This window comes from Thunnus maccoyii, chromosome 19, assembly GCF_910596095.1.
Source record: "Thunnus maccoyii chromosome 19, fThuMac1.1, whole genome shotgun sequence".
Taxonomy (NCBI): Eukaryota; Metazoa; Chordata; class Actinopteri; order Scombriformes; family Scombridae; genus Thunnus; species Thunnus maccoyii.
Genome location: NC_056551.1, coordinates 11,592,194 through 11,612,935, shown reverse-complemented (window position 1 = coordinate 11,612,935; position 20,742 = coordinate 11,592,194). Strand labels below are relative to the sequence as shown.

At 39.6% G+C, this 20,742-nt stretch overlaps 1 protein-coding gene across 1 annotated transcript in view; it reads left to right on the top strand.

The window, feature by feature from the left end:
* trabd2a (TraB domain containing 2A) overlaps nucleotides 1-20,742 on the top strand; it is a 65,847-nt gene that overhangs the window by 12,540 nt on the left and 32,565 nt on the right. Inside the window, exons 3-4 of the mRNA XM_042395620.1 lie at nucleotides 16,559-16,705; nucleotides 17,444-17,618. Of these exons, the coding sequence (XP_042251554.1) occupies nucleotides 16,559-16,705; nucleotides 17,444-17,618 (322 nt within the window). The remainder of the gene's footprint in view (nucleotides 1-16,558; nucleotides 16,706-17,443; nucleotides 17,619-20,742) is intronic.

The window sequence follows — 20,742 nt, the reverse complement described above, 5'->3', positions numbered from 1 at the left end:
ACCTCATTGTCTGAGACACAGTGACCCCTGAGCAGGCATGCAGTAGAGGGTAAAATCACTCTAACATACTTGTCTCTGCATATCATCAACTTCTAATTCCTAAAATAGAAAATTACGCACCTGGAGCAAAGCAGACAAAGCAGTTATAAGATTCACTTGTATATTCTAAATAGTATCAAACTAAACTTACTTATATAGCACCTTTTAAAACTTTATATGAGGCAAAGAAATGCATTACAATGACATTCAAAGACAATAAGCAATGAACACCAAAATATCTATTAAATAGAATTTAAAAAAAATACATAAAATACAAATATACAAAAATGAAGTAAAAATTGAAAGTGAAAGAATCCCACAGTTTTAAACAGAAAGCTCAAAATGCCAAAAAAATGGCAGATTAAGATGCTTTTTATGATCGAGGTTTCGTTTTCAAATGAACATTAGCCTCTCACAGTTTGACATGAAGTCTTATAAATTGCTCTTGGTATGCTTAGACTCTCTCTATACTGGCCAGGTTTGTTGCTGGTCTGGATGAAATCCAGCTTCTCCAGCACTTGTAGAAATGAGCCAAACCTGGCTGGACTTCAGCCGAGCAATACAAGGCCAAAGCTGTCCACAGGCTCCAGCACAGAGGATTAATAGTTCTGCTACCTAGTGTCACCTGGAACTTGTGGAAAGGTTTTGTGCAGCTTTGTAGTTTGGAAATTAATTTCTATTTGTGATTGCAAAAAGGAGAGATTATACAGTGTCTTTTCTCCTATTTTCTTTGGGGTAACCTTGCTTTTGCATAGAAATGTTGATTTAAAGTGTGCAGAATATAACCTGAAAGACTTTTAATTTTTAATTTAATTAAATTAATTACATTTGAATAAGTCAGAAGGACCAGTTTTTGAGCTAACCTGACTGTAAATCCACTTGTGTCTTTCTGGCTGCACTCCACATTTTTAGTGGTTTTAGTGGAATGTTACAGGTGAGCACCACACAGGAGGGTTGTGTGAGACTTTGCTGTTCTCCACAGATGTTTTGACCAGACTGACACTCAGACGGCCAAATATCTTGACGGTGTTACATATCTTCACATGTACTAGGAATATAATGAATAGTTGACTTAAACATCAACAGGAATTTCTTCCAGCTGGGTGATGTTTTTCAACCAACACTGCAAAGTTGCCCTCTAACATTCATGTCATTGCTTGTCTGTAACCTGTCAAGTTAGTGTTTACTGTCTTAATGACAACAGGTTGGTTGTCACACTGCATAGCAGCTTTTAGAAATTGGATAAAAAGTCAAATTTAATGTACTGCAGAGGCAGATGGAGATCATTTTGAGACACTGTAATGCCAACACTTAAAGGTACCTTTTCCACTTTTCTTTTAAACAAAAAAGTTTACATTCAGTGTTTCTCACTAAAACTCATTGTGTGTATCCTTGAGATCTAACAAACATGGTGGATGCATTTCCTTTGACATAAAACACGTAAAGCCACTTTTTTGAATATTTTAACTCGTGCGATGTGTGATACAGTTTGCTAGCTTGCAGTCCACCCTTGTTTGCACATTGTGACGCTTCTTTGTGCATTAAGAACTGCAGGATGGGAAGTTTAGGGGTTTTTTTGGTACCGTAACTGCCTGTCTGGTACTGTAGTTGTCTGTTTGTTTGTCTGATGATTGCTGTATGGCACATGATGAATTTCTGAAAGAACTAATAAGTACCTAATATAAATGATATTAATATACTAGTGGTCAAAAATTCCACATAGTACCTTTACCTAAATGAACAACATGTCTTTCAACCATGTCTGAAGGCAAAAGTGTTTATAGCTCATCTGAACGGTCACAATAGAAAGCTTGCTGTCATTGAGGGGCGAGACGCTACAACTGTTCAAAAGGGGATAACGTTGCACGCTTTCAGACAATCTGTCTTCGAAGGCATTTTTTGCAACGTTAAGTGTTGGATTGTTGGTTTTGGAAAGTTTCAAATAATATTGCAGCCCCCCCCAATTCAGGGAGCACTTCAAAGACCTTGTCAAATTATGCAGAAGAAGACTAAGAACTTTTCTCAAAGGGTCTTGTGAGGTGTCTTGTACGCAGAATTGGTTGTCTACCACTAAGATATATAATGATAATTTTTACTGAATTGGACATTTTCAGGCTGATGTTGTGTTGTCTCTTCCTATCATAAATGAAATAATCGATCCGTATTTATTTCTTAATGGACTAACAATTCACTGACATCAGCTGTTGCCTCCTTTTCTTCCCCAAAAGGAAAGTAGAGCTGAGTGAAAATGAAAATTGATCTTTTCTTGTACTTTGTGAATGAGAACAGAGATACTTCCTATTGAGAGTAAACCGGTATTTGCCATCTTTTATAACAGCATTAAATTGGTGGTTTTAGTGTTGCATGGTCTACACACTGTTTCCCTCCAGCGTGTGAGAAAACGGTGTTGCAGTTAGCCAGCCTTAACAGCCTGAACTAGCTTCTAGATAAGATCTTTTCACTGGAACACATTTCATTTTGATTAATAGTTGTTGCGTCTTGGATGACTGACAGATATTGGTCTCAACACAATTGGAAATGTGATGGTCCGCTGCTCTGACTTGTTTTGCATCCGTAAAGGAGAGAGACAAAGAGATGTTACATAAAGCTGCGGTGTGCGGTTGTGTGTTCGTGTAGTTCTGTCTGCATGTCTGTCTATATCTGGAATTATACCTGCAAGTTCCCTATGAAGCAAATAATGTTTCTGACATGTATGGGAGACATTTTTATTTCTCTTAAGTCAAATGATCATGACTTTGGGCATATTTGTTGCAATATGTCACATTAGTATAATCCTTGTGGTGCTTGAATCAGTATCAACAGTGATAAAAGTGATAATAGGGCGTCATTGCTGCATGGCCTGCATATATCTGTCTCTCGCATTCAAGCTGAAGCACACACACACACACATAGATAATCACAGAGGTGTATGTAAGCTATTATATGCATACGTGCTTTTAAGCATTTGTGCATACGTCCACATACGTTAGGCCAACATGCGCATAAACACGTGTATCGGATTCCTCCCACCCAGAGTGAGCTCCACACGGTGGATGAAAGTTTCGGGTTGTTTCTACCCAAAGACTGTTTGTGTTTTGGGGGTTTGTCTGCCTGCGGTAGCTGAGATCATAAAACCTGTTAGAGCTTAACAACAACACCACTGTTTGGTCAGCTCATTTCACTTCCCGTGGGTCTTTCTCCTCCATGTTTTGGCCATTTTATACAAGTTTTTACAACCTTGGTGTTATTTTTATAGTTTTGGCCATCATTATGGATATTATAACTATTTATTCAACAGATACAAGGTCACAGAGACTCTGAGTAATGCAGTTTTACCATGAGGCATTGCAAACATGAACCAAATGTGTCTTTAGTAAGTGCAATTCCAAATGTTGCAAAAAAAGTAGATCCTATCACGTTTAACGCTTATCAGCAAAAATGTGTTTTTCAAAAATACTTCAGATATGAAATCTGTTTAGGTTCTTAAAAATACTTTACAGCTGGATTCCTACATTGTGATCTTAAATGCAAACCACTCCCTGTCCCCATATCTTTCAGCGGGTCACTCGTTGCTTCTCTTCCCACGGCACATCTTCCCCCCCGATCTTGACTCAGTGGAAATCTTTTTTTAGTACAGTCTCTTATTGTTTATGTAGCTTTGACAGTTGTTATTTTGGTTGTAACCTCACATGACGGGAGCGGGTTTATACGTATACCACGCTCAGTGAATGGGGAGGGACAGAAATCTGGACCCTCAACACATCTAGCATGTTTGGATGTTTTTCATATTTCGTTGGTTGTTTATAAGTCTGTGGTTGTGATGCTGTGGGTCGTGGCAGACGTCAGCACAACAACAACAACCACCTCTCTCTTTCCTCTGTCTCGCTCTCTCTCTCTCTCTTTCCTCTTTCCGTCTATGCACCTATGCTTATTGATCACTTTTTTCCCTTCCTTACAAACATGCTTCTTTCTTTCCCTCTTTTTATCTCTTTCAGCGTCTCCTTCATTGATCAGTCTTTCACCACAAACTGAGACAGTTCTCAGATGGTTTGGACACCAGTTCCTAATTTTCCATTACAAAGACACACTCTGTCTGCATGTGTGAAGTTTAGCGTTTGTATTGGTGACGGCATTAAAGGTTGAGGTTGAGCATATTGTCCTTTGAGTCATTATTTTTGTCTAGAACAAAGGCATTGATGCAAGGGTTTACATACATATTAATGTGAGCGTGCATGGCTGTGTGCATGGCGTGTGTGCGCGGCCTGTTCAGTTTAGTTTGCCAGCGGCGCTTTGGTTGGGAGTCGGGGCCAGTGGTTTAAGGGAATTGCAGATAGTCGTAAATAGAGCAGTGTGGGTTTTTCATTCCTGCTGTCTCTCTCTATCTGATTTCGGCAGAGACAAAAGTTGGAGATTTATTTCTGGCACTGCTGTCTGCTGTTTTTGTTGTCCTGTGTTGAGAACATGTTGTCTTAACAAAAATCATCTCGTGTAGCGGGAGATTTGGTGTCTTTCAGCCCGAAGGCTGTTTCCTTAAAAACTGATTGAAAACAGGTCTTCAGAAAACTGTATTTCTATTTTCAGAACACCTGTGTTTACTCATTAATTGTTTTTTCTTCTCATTTAAATTGATAAAATCTCAAATTGAAGCTATTTAGAGCATGGAATGTTAATCAAATGAATATCATGAATGATAAACCACCAATCAATATGCATTCGGTGTTTTAATTCATGAAATTCAAGCTTCCAAATAGACTTTCAATGTGTATCCATTTGCTGAGATCACAATTTGATCATTGGCATCATTGTAATGTAATTCAGAAAACCGTTGACAAGTCTTTTTTACATTTGTTTGGTGGGTCATTTACAAAGTTAGACAATATTAGAGTCAATCAGCAGATTATTTATTGGTAACTGTTTTGATAATCAATTTTAAAATACATTTTTAAGAGAGAAAGCCAAATATTGAATAGTTCAAGCTTCTAAATTGTGAGAATTTGCTGCTTTTCTTTGTCTTATGTGACGGTAAATTGAATATCTTTAGCTTTTGCAGTGTTGGTTGAACGTCTAAAGACACCACCTTGGGCTGTAGGTAATTGTGAAATTCTGACATTTCATGGATCAAACAATTAATTGATTAATAAAGAAAATAATCAGCAAATTATTTGATAATAAAAAGTTGTTAGTTGCAGCCCTAGACAGTATGCTAACATACAATACCATACCTTGACAAAAGCTCAACTGTTTGCAGGGTTTTTTACTTTTAGGACTTTGTGTCTTTTGTATTGCTGCTCTGGACAATTGTAGCAAATATTTTTCTCCAGCTAAATAAAATTAAAGCTAAATAAAAGTAACAAACTGCTGATTTGGGAAAATAGAGACTGTCCTCTTAAGAAAAATGAGAGTATCAGTCATTTCAGCAAATACCCCAAAACAGCAAAACCCCCTCCAGTTCTAGTTCTGTTAATTTCTCATTTCTTACCGAAAGTCAATGTGGGATACTTTTGACCGAAACCACGGTCGCTCCCTAAGCTTAATCCTAACCATAACCTTAACAAAGAAGTAATTTTAACTCAAACCACAATATTTTCCCAACCATAACCAAGTCATAATTGTGCCTAAATATAACCAAATCTTAACAATAGCTGTTTAAAATCAGTAAACAGATTTATTTTTGGAACAGCTGTCAGATCAGAAGACACTTATATGCATGCACCAACAATGTTTCGTATTGTTTTGGAAAAAATGTTGGAAAAAAAACCCCCCTAACAACTCATCAAGTAAAACAAAAAAAATATTATGCATTTACCTCATCCTGATCATTATCGTAACAGGAAGAATCACAGCATTATACTACTGTAAGTTTTTTGTCCTTTACAATATTTAAAATGAGGGTAAGGGTTTTAGCAATGCTGTTTATGTGACCTTAGTAATGAAGCGGTCAGTGTAGGAAATCCATTAGTGACCTTTAAAATCTTGAAGAGGTGGAGAGGTCAAACTGTCTGACCTCACACCAGAAGTTACGTGTATACATGTGTGTGTTTCTGTTTTGCCCTCTCCTGAAATATGAAGCCTACTAAAAGAGTTCAAGAGATGAATACATGTTTTATTGCCTGATACTGGCAGCTGAGGGACTGAAATACAGCCTCAAAATACTTTATTTTATTTTTATGTGTTTGGAAGCGTGTGTGAGAAAGAGAGTTATAATAGAAACTGATGTGTCAATAAACTGAGAGAAGAGGTAAACATACAGTAAGATGATACTGGTACAGAGATTTATCTGCTCCATTAACTAATGGTGACACTCAAAACCAGTTTTCAGGTGATCTTTTGGTGTCTTACAGTGAAGCGGTGTGAACACTTCGATCTCAGCATGGTGCACACTACCGAGATCGAAGCCGTTTGTTTTGGTTGCAACGTGGCTGCTTTTTTCCATGTGCAAATTTGGCAAATCTTGATACAATTTTCTCCCCTGTTTGCATGATAACACACACACACAATGCAAGTGCTCGCAGCTGTATCGGTTTGAGTACCGGCATGAAACAGCTGGGCGGTGTTGTTTTTGACTCGTGCTGTCCTGAAGATTAACAGCGTTCCTTCAGTCAACAGACAGTCGTAGAGATTGATGGCTGTTTTCCTGGTGGCTCGCTGTGTTTTCAAGACCCTCGTGTTGTTTCTGAGTGGACTGATGGGCTGGCTGGCTGGCTGCTGTGTGGGGTTTTGTATGAGCGTGTGTGTGTGTGTGCAAGAGAGAGAAAGGAAGAATGATAGGTAGAAAAACAAAGGCAGGGAAAGTCTGTGAATGACAGGTGCCACCACTGTGTGTGTGTTCCCAATTGTTTGCATACTTATAAAGATCATTTAGCCTTTTTCTTAATTTAGCAAAAATGCAAAAAAAAAAAAAATGCTTTTTTCAGCTTCTCAAATGTGATAATTTCATGCTTTTTGGGTTTTGGACTGTTGTACAGACAAAACAAAACATCTGAAGCTGTCACTTTTGTCATTTTTTCATTATTTTCTGACATTGTATAGACCAAACGATTAATCGATTAATGAAGAACGTCATTGGCAGATCAGTCAATAATGAAAATAATTGTTAATTGCAGTCCTACACACTTATAAGGTCAAACTATGATATGAAGTTAAAAGTTGACCACATCATTATTAGAGCTGCACTTAATGATTAATCTGTCAATAACTTTTTTCTTTAATCAATTAATTAGTCCATAAAATGTCAGAAAACAATCCCCGAGCCCAAGGTGGCATCTTCAAATGGCTTGTTTTGTCTGACCAACAATCTAAAACTACAGACATTCAATTTGCAATTATATAAAGCCAAGAAAAACAACAAATCATCACATTAGAGAAGCTGGAAATTTGTCATTTTTGCTAGATTAATGATGATTAATCAATTATCAGAATTGTTGGCAGTTCATTTTTTTGTTAACTGACTATTCATAGACTATATCTGACCCTTTATTTTATGGATTATTTCTTTCAATTTTCATTCATTTGTCATCAGTAATGGTGTGAACATTTGGTGTGTGTGTGTGCGTGTGTGTGTCTTTTTAACAAGGGTGTGTTGGTTGGGACTCATGTACAGCTTGTTCAGGGTGTAGTGAGGCAGGATAGAGTGGGGGGTTTGAGAAGTTGACATTTCAATCACCACAATCCCCAGTACGCACACACATTAATACACACACACACACACACCCAGACACACACATACACACACTAACACAGACCTCCAGCCATTTGGTTTGAGGCTGATTCCCTTTGACAGCCTAAATATTTGGCTGCGTCCGGGCACCAAGGTAAATGCACCCCGCAAGAATGTTTTTACAGGGCAAGAGAGAGAGAGAGAGAGAGAGAGAGCGAGAGAGAGAGAGAGAGAGAGAGAGAGAGAGAGAGAGAGAGAGAGAGAGAGAGAGAGAGAGAGAGAGAAGGGGTGGGAGAGGAGAGAGAGGTTTTGGACAGAGATGAAGAGAGAGAACACACAGAAACAAAGTAGCAGAACTGTATTCACGGCTTCATATAAATGTGGTTTGTGTGTTTGCCGCCGGGCTCAGAGCAGTCAGTGTGATCTACGTTGATCAAATGTTCACTTTCATTTAAGAGAAAGGGGGTCACACTCTACAGCGAGGACACTGAGCGTGATTTTTTACAAAGAAAACAAAATCAGTGTAGCGCTGACTATAAGCTGATTAATCCATTAGTTGATAACAAATCTGGTAATTAAATAATCTTTTAACTTTGACTTTATGGTCTCCAAAAGGGAAATTTGTCCTACAGCAGGTGAAATGTAAAATACCCATAGATTGACATCAGATAAGGGTTAAAAATAATGATTAATTTCATTATTGATTAATCTGTTGATATTTACTTAATTCATCGATTAATCGTTTCGTCTATAAAACATCAGAAAACAATAAAAAATGACAATCACAACATCCTAGAGCACAAAGTGACATCATCCAATGTCTTGTTTTGTCCAGAACAGTCCAAAACCTCAAAACATTTAATTTACAATAATGTAAGACCAAGAAAAGCAGAAAATTCTCAATTCTTAGAACCCAGAACCATCAAATGTTGGTGTTTTTGCTTGAAATATTACTTAAGTGATAAATTGATTATTACAATTGTCACCGATTAATTTCCTGTTGAAAAAAAAGATTAGCTGATACATAATGAGCAGTTTGATTGGATCATGAGGGATAACTTGGCCTTTTAAAAGTCATTTATTGAGTGAAAAATGCCAAACATTCACTGGTTTTAGCTTAAATGAGAAGATGTATTACTTTTCTCTTATGTATCATTGCAAGTTGATTATCTTTGGGTTTTTAACGGTCAAAAAAGCAATTCTTGGACATTACCGTGAGCTCTGGGATGTGGTAATACTGTCCTCTGACATTTTATAGATGAAAAGACTAATTGAATAATCTGAATAATAAGAAAAGTAGTCGGCTGAGTAATCAATGGAAATAATAAAATTAGTTGCAGCTCTACATCAGTGCCATGTCTGTTTCAGAATAAACCCTAATTTAAATATTTCCTGTCTAATGAAAACCATTTTTTTCATGCTCATTTTGAAGAAAAAGAAACTCTCTGTATGCACACAGACTTCAGCTGTCTGGCTCTGCGAGAGATTTGTTCATGTCAACATTCATTGATTGAACTGTTCAAGATCAAAAGGAATAGGATATACTGTATCAATTATATCAGAGGATGGATTTTCTTTTTCAAAAAGAGGAGGGAAAAACAATTTTTGGTCATCATTATATTCAATGATGTAGTCATGGGGATTTTTCTCTGTGTGACTTGGCGAGGAAATCACCCTCTTTCTTTATTTCTTTTTCTCTCTTTCTGTTTCTTTCCCGTGTATGAAATCTAGGCCCCGTATTTCCTTTTCTTTTGTCTCATATTGGAAAATTAATAAAGCTATCTTCAAAGGTCCACTTTGAGCTCTGCAGAGGCAGCAGTAATCCACGATGATGAAGCATTTAAACACACACACACACACACACATGCTAACGTATGTATGGAAGGACGCATACATGTACATACAGACACACAGAGAAAAGGCCTAATCTTGTACAGGTGTATACACACTTACATGCACGAAAAACACACACACGCAGCGAGGAGGTCATTAGTGACCCGAGGAATGCAGGGGTCAAATCTTAAAAGACCTGGCTGATAGAGGGGATGTATAGGATCAAAGGAGAGAGGGAGAAAGGGAGGGAGAGATGGATGGAAGGAGGGATCGGAGGAGAGGGAGGGAGGGAATGTACAGGATCAAAGGGGAGAGGAAGGGAGGGATGAATGATAGGAGAGAGTGAGAGTGGAGGTTTAGGCAAAAGGGGGAGGAAAGTAAAAGAAAATCCGCTCAGGGAGTTGGAAGGAGGGAACGGAGGAGCGAAAAGGGGGAGACGGGGGAGGAAAAAAAAAAGAGTTAGATGAGGCAGGATAGAGGGACAAAGTGTAGAAACAATACAGATAACTCAAACTGACAGGTGTGTGTGTGTCTGTGTTTAAATGGTGGGTTTTCAGCCAGAAAGTGAAAGCTCACTTGTGCAGTGGTGAAAGATTTATGTGTGTGTGTCCATGTGAATGGGGAGTGTCAGTGAATACCTGCTGAATGAAACTACTTTTAGCATACTTTTTTGTACACCCATTAGACACTCAAGTCATTTCTTTACAAATGTATTTAAAATAAAGGAAAAATGTCAACAATTAGCAACATTTTTTATCACCAAAAGTAAAATTCCTGCATTGCAGTGTGGAAAAAAAATGTTCACTGAAGATAAACAACTAAGAGCCAAAAAAGCCAAGGTTCTTCTGCTTCAGTTATATTAAGAGAGTATTAAACCAGAAATGTTTTTTGAATTTCAAATACCCACCAGCTGCAGGTTTCAAAGGTGGCTCATAAAATTTTGGAGCTTACTTCTTTGCGGGTATGGCTTCTGTTGGCAGCTTGGATTCATAGCAGTCCCAATGGATCCAATGTTAACTCAGAATTGGCCAAAAATAGTGTCCAAATCTTCAAATCTTATTAACAGAACAATGATTTCCAAAATGTCCACTAGCGCACTTTCTAGAGGGCCTGAATTTAACGATTGAGACCATAATGACTGATAATGACTATAAAGAAAAGTGATTGAGTTAGTATTTCCAGAGGGAAGTTTATGCTTTTTGAATGGAGTCAATTGGCGCCAGGGATTTTTTTCTAGTGGCCATCTGTGGCATTGCACTTTAAGGTACCTGCGCATTGGCTTCGGCCTCAAGCTGTGGTAGCTGCTGCTTAGAAATAGCACATATAGCACATAATGATTTACTGGCGAAGTGAAAATTATTTGGAACAAAGTGAATATACAGTTAAATGATGGAGAAGTGGATCATTCCGCTGGAAATGTTTGAGAAGGGCTGCTGTTTTAATTCATTTTAATGACTGCAAATCCAAGCTGATTACGGCGGCTGTCCTTCAGTTTTCAGTGAAATATTCAGTCAAGAAATAGAAGAACACAAATTCGATTGAGGGTCTCAATGCAGTAAACCAGAAATTACCATTAGCCTTCGCTAGCGGGTTTAGCATTAATGGTCTCAATAAAATTACCATCTTATACCTACTTGTCTGACCAACTGGAGCGTATGCTATTAACCACATCTGTCAAAAACATCTATCCATCCCACCACAATCCATACCAGATGGTGTCAGTAAAACATACAACTAAAAGAGAAGGAAAAGGATGAAGAAATTAAAGCATTTTGCAGTGGTTTATAATCTCAAGGTGAATGGCAAACTGTAGGAAAATGGTGCGTGAAATTCTGTTTTCAAATTTCTATGGGTATGTGTGGACACAGCCAAAGCTGCTGAATAGGAAACAAGTGAAAGTGATACCTTTTGAAGTCAAACATTGACGAGTAAGAGAGTTGACTTTTATTGGCCTCTGAGAAAAAGCTATGTAAAAGCCTCTTTTTGAATTCATTACATTTTTGTGCACTCATTCAAAATTTACTGGATCCTGTGTTTGTTATAGTCAGCCTAAAGTCTTAAACTAAATCAGGTGTGTATCTGTATCTGCTCCCTTTATGTGAAAACTTTGCCTCACCTTTCCTGGAAGATAAAACTAAGGACAGGTTACTGTTACTGTAAAAGAAAACAATGCAGTCAGATGACCAGGTGTCGGTGTGTAAACGTAGGATTACCTGAGGACGACACTTCTGATAAAGAAATCTCAGAGTCACTGCTCTGTAAAATCGGGGCTGTGCTTTTGCGCTCCTGATAGGACCGACTAACATTTCACTGATAACATCACTCAAAAGTAACTCAGAATCTCTATCTCTGTCTATTTCTGTCTGCCTTCATCTCTCTTCTCCTCCTCTTGAGATTCCACCGATAGCGTCGGCACTGACAGTCCATTTCTCTTCCGTGTTTCTATTGATTCAACTCTTTTGTTTCTTTCTCCACTCATTTCTGGTTAAAAATCATAGACTATTCTCCTCTCTGTCTCTTGCCTCTCTTTCTCTCTCTCTCTCTCTCTGTGTTTATGTATGTGTGTGTGTATGAGAGAGAGTATTACTCTGATAACATCACAGAGTCAGGAGGAAACAGAGGAGCTGTTGGAAGTCTTTATTTGTACTTGGGAGATGGCCAAGGCTCATTCAGTTGGCTGCAAGTGCTGTGTGCGTGTGTGTATGTGTGTGTGTGTGTGTGTGTGTGTGTGTGTGTGTGTGGTGTGGGGGGGGGGGGAGTGTGTGTGTGTGTGTGGCTGTGTGTCTCTGAGCACATGGTTTGTCAACATTGTGGACAAGCTACTTTTGAAACACTTGTTTCAACCCAGAGACATGCTTTTCTGCTCACACACACAATCAGTCAGAAAAAAAAAACAATGAAGAAAACACACATAAGCAGAATAGTCATTGCATGCAGGCACACACATGCTGCTCTTTAGCTTGTTATTAAAACTGAATTGGAGATTGAGTTATTGAACTATCCAGTGCCAACATTTGAAATCAGAATAACTTCAATTAGCCAGAGGCTTTGCCATACAAGGAGTTTATCATGGTGTTTACATGCTGTTCACATTACACCAGATTCAGTGTGACAGGACCTCACATAGAGTTTAACAGCTGTAGTTCACACTATACATTTATATACAGAACAAATGTGTTAATGACACACTGTTGCTTAAATACCTCAGGTTATCTTATCTTTACTTGTTATGTTTATGATGATTATGGTGGCAGTGTTAAGGTTGAAATACACCGAATTGAAATTGAAGTATAGCACTGCAAGCTGCTAGCTGTTGTGCTGTCATCATGTCCTGCTGTTGAAAGTGCTCTTTCTCCTCACTGGAGCTGTCAGATTTAACGCAAAGTCATTTGAATGAATTTGAACTAAAACATGAATAGTTAAAAAAAAAATTCATCCCTGTTATGCCGGGATCAGACTACACAATAAAGGTCCGACCTGACAGACGAGGGGCGTCGGGAACGAAAAAGATTGTCAGATGTGACGGTTGCTTGTTTCATCCTGTGAAGTTTGTCATAGTGGGAGACAACAGATGCCTCACGATGTCCTGATCAAAAGACTAGCATGTTTGACAGCTCCTACAAAGTGTTCTGTGACACTGAAAGCACAAGAGAGCACAGAACACTTTCATGCACACAACTGTAAACATTGCAAAGTGAAAGAGGAATGACGTTATTAGTGCTGCCTTCTTCTCGATCACCTATGTATCTCCTGCAGGTTGTGAAAGACAGCAAGCAGTGATTGGGTAAACGTGTGTTCTCCTATATCTCTCAGCCAAGTCATGGCAAGAATTTATGCCTCAATTATCACCTAATCTAACACAGTGACCACCTTGAAAGACAAACATATTGCATAATTTAATCCTGACATTAGCCAGTTTAACTTTATAAAGTCTTTGGTGGTGGCTCCCAAAATTATACTTTAACACATACTTCCCAGATGCTGTGGTGTTATGATTATCTGTTTCACACAGTTCACTATTTTTTTCTTTTGCATTACTGTGGTTGTTATGAAGGGTGTGTATATACTGCTTTACTGGAACTGTGTGAAACAGGTTGAAATTTCTCACTTCTAATGATGCCACTGCTGGCAGGTTGACAGTTGGCTCCAGTGCTTGCAGTTTTTCCACTCAATTTGAAACAAAATTACTGCCATCTTTCCTTGTAATTACAGTTCTCAACAGACTAATGATTTTTATGACTGTTGGAAAGCGATCCACCATTTCATAAATGCAATTAATGTAACCACTCCTCAAAGATGCTCCGCTAAGCAAGCTTGCCACTTTTCTTGCAAATCCTAAGCCAAGCCAACACACTCCGGAGCGAGAGTTTTTTCAGCCGAGACCGCTGAACACTCCAAATCTCCACATGTGGGAATCTGAGTGTGATGATATTTGCTCTGGATGCACACACCCACCCCACTCCATCTCAACAAGAGGGAACATTTCCATGACAAAGGACAATTATTGACTTTCATTGGCTCAGCTTGCTTTGATATCAGCAAGGGGTGTGTCTGCGTGTCTGTGTGTGCATGCTGGAGGGGGCGGGATAGGGGGCAGCAGTGGAGGAGAAGAAGAAACAGGGGGACCTGATGAAAGGAGCCGAGTGGGAAAATGCACCCACTGACCCACAGTGCACTAACAGAAGAGGAGGATCACAGCGGAGAGAAAGAAATCATTCGTTAAGGTTTTCTTTCTTCCACTCCTTCCCTCTGCTTCTGTTTTCTGTATCTTTCCTCACTTTCTCGTTTGTGTTTTCCTCCTGTCTATCTCTTTCCTCCCCTAAACCTCCCCCCTTTTTTAAAAACTCTCTTTCTTTTTATCTGGCTATGACTGATCCTCCCCTCTCCCCCCCCCTCCTCCTCTCCCTCCTTCTCCCTTCACAGCCATAATTTAAGGGGCTGAAAGGCACGGCGAGCGGAGAAAGAGGAGAAGAGAGAGCTGAGAAAAAGGGGAGACCCTGCAGATGAGGGCCTTCCTTCACGGACGTGGCACAGATGTGAGGGTGTTTTTGTGAAATGAGTCGGGGAGGGGCGGCGATAGGCTAATTTGCGTGGCATAAAGACGGGGCCCTTTTCATATGCAGAGCGCCACTTTGATGCGCGGCCGATGAAAGCTGGAGAGAGCGCAAAGGAGAGGAGAAGAGAGGGTGACGGAGGGGTTCTTTGTCCCCTGACAAGAAGGCATCTGCTCCACGCTGCCCTCCTCTCCTCCTCTCCTCTGCTATACCGAGGCTCCCACAATGGGCCAGCCGAGAGGGAAAAGTGTCATCAGAGCACCTTAGAAAACAGAACATGAAAACAGCCGCTTGGGCTGGCCTGATTGGCGTACGGGTATGCATATCAATAAAGAATTAATTTGACACAAGACCTAGAAGGGAGTACGAGTGAACACACACACACATAGACAAATGCGCACACAGATGCACACTGAATTGTTAAAACATGCAGACATACTTTAGGCAGATTTACATAGTTCCACAGCTGACAAAACACATCTTCACTTCGATGGATTGGTCCTGCTGAGAAACAAATAAACCATACAAAACTTTTTGCAGAGTGTGAGGTGTGCATGTGTTTGTGTCATGTGCTGAGAGGTGAGTGGCAGTGTTTCCATGTGTGCATGTCTTAGTCTCACTGTGCGCGCAGACCCTAGGACCCTCAGAGTGTGTGTGTTTATGTGTATTTCTGTGTGCATGTATGCATATGTGTGTCCTTGCGGTGTTGATCATAGGCGGCAGGCTCACCAGGGCCCTCTCACCAAACACTGGCCAATTTCACGCTCGCACAAAAGCTGAATCTCTGCAGCACAGCCGAGAGGCTTTGGCAGGAAAAACCTCAAACTGTCTCCTTTGCTTTAATAGTTAGCTCAGTAAATCTAAATCATTTTAACTACATTTTGGAGTTTTTATCCAAATCACATCTGTGTTTCTCTCTCTCAAAAAGCTGTAATGAAAAGATATAATGAAATCAAAATGATCAAAGATGTATCTTTGTGTGAATTTTCCAGCAATTTAAATATTCTTGCTTAATCCGAATGTATTTACATTTTTTGTGTGTTTACTGCTAGCAGCATGGCTCTAGGGATGGTGATGCCAATCTTTCAGGTTGTTGGCACTGAAATATCACAGCCCTGTCATGGATCCCCATGAAATTTTGTGCAGACATTCATGCTTCCTAGTGCATAAATCCTTATGACTGTGATCCTCAGACTTTTCATCTAGCGCCACCAGCAGGTCAAACATTTCACTTCACTTAAATATTTCCACATCTACTGGATGGATTGGCAAGATCTGGCGCTGATATTCATGGTTCCCAGACGATGTATCCCAATGACTTTGATTATCTCCAGACTTTTCATGCAGCGCCAACATGAGGCTCATATTTGTGGTTTTGAGCGATATGTGTTGACTATTGAATGGATTACCATGAAATTTGTTGCAGACGTCCATGGTCCCCTCAGGGAAGCCAATGAAACTAATGACATTCCCATCAGCCTCAGCTGTGGTTTGTGTTTAGTGTTATTAGTACGCTAATATTTGTCAAGATGCTGAACTTGGTATACATTATACCCGCTAAACATCAGCATGCAAGCATTGTCATTGTGAGCAAGTTAGCATGCTGAGGTTAGCATTTAGCTCAAAGCACCACTGTGGCTTTAAGCTAATTGATGACTCAACTTTCCACTACTTCTGGTGCTGCAGCCTATTTTTATCCACCCACATTCTTGTTTGCTGTCACTTAATGTCACAGCCTTCATTTATAACTTCTCATCAGACCTGGAAATATGAGCAACATAACTTCCTTGAAATTGAGTGAACATGTTCATATTTTACAGTTTTAAGTAGTGACAAATGTAGATCTGAATGTGTAATCATGAGCAAACACTTGTTGAATCAGTATGAGTATGATGTTTAGGTGGCCAGAGAGCATATGGGTGTTCCATCAGGGTAAAAAACTGGTCAATAATGGGTCGTCATTTTTTCATTCCAGGTGATCTTTGCCCTGAACCAGACGTTATTACAGCAGGAGTCTTTAAGGGCAGGAAGCCTACAGGTCCCATACACGACTGAAGACCTCATCAGACACTACAACTGTGGAGATCTCAACTCCATCATCTTCAATCATGACACCTCACAGGTCAGTCCCTCCAAATGTCTGATGGTCTTGTCTTGTCTTGTCTTATCTTATCTTATCTTATCTTATCTTACGTAGCAGTAGACTTAAACTACTTTCCTTCTAGTTAATAAGCCAAGAGTCATTTTGACCCCTTGACCTTTTGGAGTGTCCCAGTGACACGACCCTTGACCCTTTACGTTCACCCTTACCCCTCTGACGGACCTTCCATCCCCCACCTACCCCCCCACCCCCCAAGTGCTTTATACTATTCCCAATTTGGTTCTTTTGTTTTCCCTCTGCTCATTTCTTCTTCATCATTTGCCTGTTTTCCCCAGTTTGGGGTTCTATTAATCTCAGTGCCCTAATACACCCTATACCTCCATTTTCTCTACCCAAGGTTCTCTCTTCCCTCTAAATTCTTCCTTCTATGTCAATCTCTCTTACTTGCATCTACCTTCTAAAGCTCTTTGCTTCCCATATCTGCCTCTTGATATTTTTCTGCCTAGCAATCCCTGGGAACCTGCATCAGTCCAAACATTTCGTCTTTTGACATTTTTAAAATGTGTTTCACTGTAATTTGCATAAAATTGCATTAAATTGCATTGCATTAAATTTGTGCAAATTTTGAGTAGTTAGAATTTATGGGGTTTTTTTGTACAACCCAAATGAAAGCTTTTCAAAAGACAAATCAGATGTAATCTCCCCTACCTTTTCTCCTCAACACCTTTTGTGGCTCGACCGTCACCTTTTCAACACTAGGTCCCGAACTTCAATAATGTGACATTGCCACCCAGTGAGCAGGTGACCGCCCAGGAAATAGACAGCTACTTCCGACAGGAACTGATCTACAAGAGGAATGAAAGGATGGGCAAGAGGGTCAAGGCCCTGCTAGAAGAACACCCTGATAAGAGCTTCTTCTTCGCCTTTGGAGCAGGTTGGTGTTCTCTGATTGGTATAAACGATTAATCAATAAAGAAGGTATGGAATAAAAGGTTATAATTTATCTGTCCATTTGCAAAGTTGGTGTTGGTTAACTTTGCTGGTGTCAATATGTTGTGTCTTCCCTTCTTTTTATAGCCTTTCAGCTACCCGTCATGTGCAAACTATAACATTTTTTGCCTACTGCTACACCAGGTCAAAATTCAGTCAAAAATATACTCAGATTTCCCAATTTTCAATTTAATGTGTCTGTGACACTTAAGCATCAACTCCACAGTTGCTAGTGTTTCATGATAAAATGTCAGACAAAAAGATAACATTTAGGTCTTTACTAGTCTCTGCTCACTCAGATTTCTCAAATTACTTTTATCCGTACAACAAAATGAATTAAATTCCTCTCTTTGTTAGCAGAGCACTTCAGCAAAGAAGTCTGCGCAGCTTAACAAACTCATGTAGAGAGCGTGAAAACAAAGACAACTTAAGAAAGTGGGGATAGAAATCCCAGCTGAACAGAGTGCAACTCACTGATTAGCTTCCTCTTTCTAATCTGCAAGTCTGTACAGATCCTTTCAGATATATAAATTTAGGAAGTTTACATGTAGCTGTTATGAAGCTGCTGTTAGGTCAGGACTGTAATATAGATTGCACTGAATCCAGGTAACCTGGTGTTGAAATCCAGGTCTGCAACTGATAAGTGGCCTAGCAGACTAAACCACTGATCTACAGCTGATGGTCTTTATCAGTTTAGGGCCCAAATAAAACAGAGTTGTGTTGGGTCTCTCTGTAAAGCGGATGCTCAATAAAACATCCCTTTATCAGTTCAGGACCGACCAGAAACTGGCACATGGCCTGTTTGAATTCCTTCACAGTTTTAGAAATGTCAGTTTAATACTTTGAATTCCTCTGTAACTATGCGGCAACCTCATAAGTGCACCCCCAGCCCCCACCCCCATTAAGAGACATGATTTAAAACAGGGAGGATAAGGAGAAAAGATCAGCAGAGAAGATCCGTCAACAAACACTTAACCATGGATGCCTCTGTGTATGTATTCATGTTTCTTGGCTGGGCGATGTATATCTAAGGTAGACAGCCTTTGTCCTGTTGGAGTTTGTTTGGCCTCTGGTTGTTCATTCAAAGCATTGTTCACACCTAATAAAGAAGAAGAGGCCGTATTGTAATCATTTACACAGGCAGGTTTTTGGTCTAGATAAAGTGAAATGCTCATTTTTTTTATATCACTGTCATGCCAAACAACTTTCCACCTCAGACACCAACCTGCATACAAAACCAAAAGAAAATCATCAACCATAACACTACAAATTGACATTCCAGAAACGTGTTTATGTGCAAAAAAAATAATGGAAATGCTACAAGCATAATGTGTAAATGACATCTGCAAGTTAATTACAATTTCTCTGAATAAGTAGTTTTGGTAATTATTGCCAAATGTCTAAAACTTTATTTTATTTTGTTTCTAGCAGTTTCTAGTAACTGTATCAGGAAACAGGCATTCAGTAAGAAATTATTTTACAAAAGAACATGTACAGAAATCCAGTATTTTTCATTCATTCATTTATTTGCATTAATGTGTTGTAAATATTTTTATTGACTTACTCTCATACTCATACTCTCATACTTAAACACTTTACACTACAAAATTACAAAGTGGAGTGCTTCATTTGATACAATATATAAAAGATACAAAATAGTAAAATTTGTAGTTCATCACAAAAATTCAGAACCTCAGACTGAAATATGTTAACTTTTAAATTTACTAAGTGGATTTATATTCACTGAAACCACAAAAGCCTTGACAAAGTATATATTTTTACAGAGAAGGGAACTTAAAGGTATACTATGCAGGATTTGTCGGTTGATGTTTGTAAACACAACATTTAAAGTTGGCCCCTCCTCCCTGACTCGACCAGAAGGGGAGAGAGAGAGAGAGCAGCGGTGGTCAAGCGAACTAGAGAGTGAATGAAGAGAGTGAGCAGCACTGGCGAGAAGAAGCCATGAATCAGATAAATAAGATGTTATTTTCTGATTGTTTCACAGCAGTTATGTTCTTAAGTACAAATAAACACACCTACACATCCGCACAACCCTGCAGGAAGTTGCCACATTGCCGGATTTTGTGTGAATACAGAGCTTCATCCTGTCCGTTGTGGCCTCTCTGCTCTGCGTGTGTGTAGCTCAGCCGTACCCTCAGTCAAGCAGACACACAGACCCGCAGCTCTTTATACATCCATGACACAGAGACAGAGAGCAGAGTGGAGCAGAGGAGAGAGACGGAGACAGCAATGTAACCTGGTTGGTACGCTACGAGTCCCGACCATACCTGCGTGCTGTTATTGGCTGGGGGCTACATACCCACTGCCCAAAGGTTGACATCCAGAAACTTCCCGAACACAGGAAAATAAAAAGAAAATAAGAGAGTACAGGCAGAGGGCATAGTCTCTGTAGATAAATACACTGCCACACACTTCTAGTGAGTCATAAGTGATGGTTGAGAGGGATTATTTTTGTATAGTCTATACATTGTTTTTTTTAGGAAAATCCTGCATAGTATGCCTTTCACACTTAGGAAAGATTTTGTTCATAATGGTTTATGTATGGAGGAGAGAGGATCAAATTTTAGTGACATCAATTTCATAGTCAGATTTTCCTTAGGATGACATTATCAGAAATGGCTGCAGCCAAAGTATCTTTGGTCCTTTCGCAGCAGAAAAGCAGCAAGCTTTGAAACAAGAAAGGGGGAGAGAGGCCTTCACAGTCTGTTGGTTTCTAAGCTGGCAGGAAACAGCTGAGGAAAAGCAGACACACACACACACATGCACACACTCACACACTGAAGCCCTAACAAGGCGTACATTTCACGACAAGTCCCTAAGGAGGTGCCTTTACAAGGGCTTGGTCTAAAAAGGTGTGTGCGTGTGTGTGTGTGTGTATGTGTGTGTGAGAGCTGGTGAGTGAAAGTGATATGTCCAATCAGCCCAGAAGCACTACTCTTAGACATACGGAGGGCAGGTTGGGTCGGCGTGTACAAGGAACGGGATGGGGCACATTAGGGTGCATGCACATGTGCACGAACACACACATATGCACACATGTAAACACA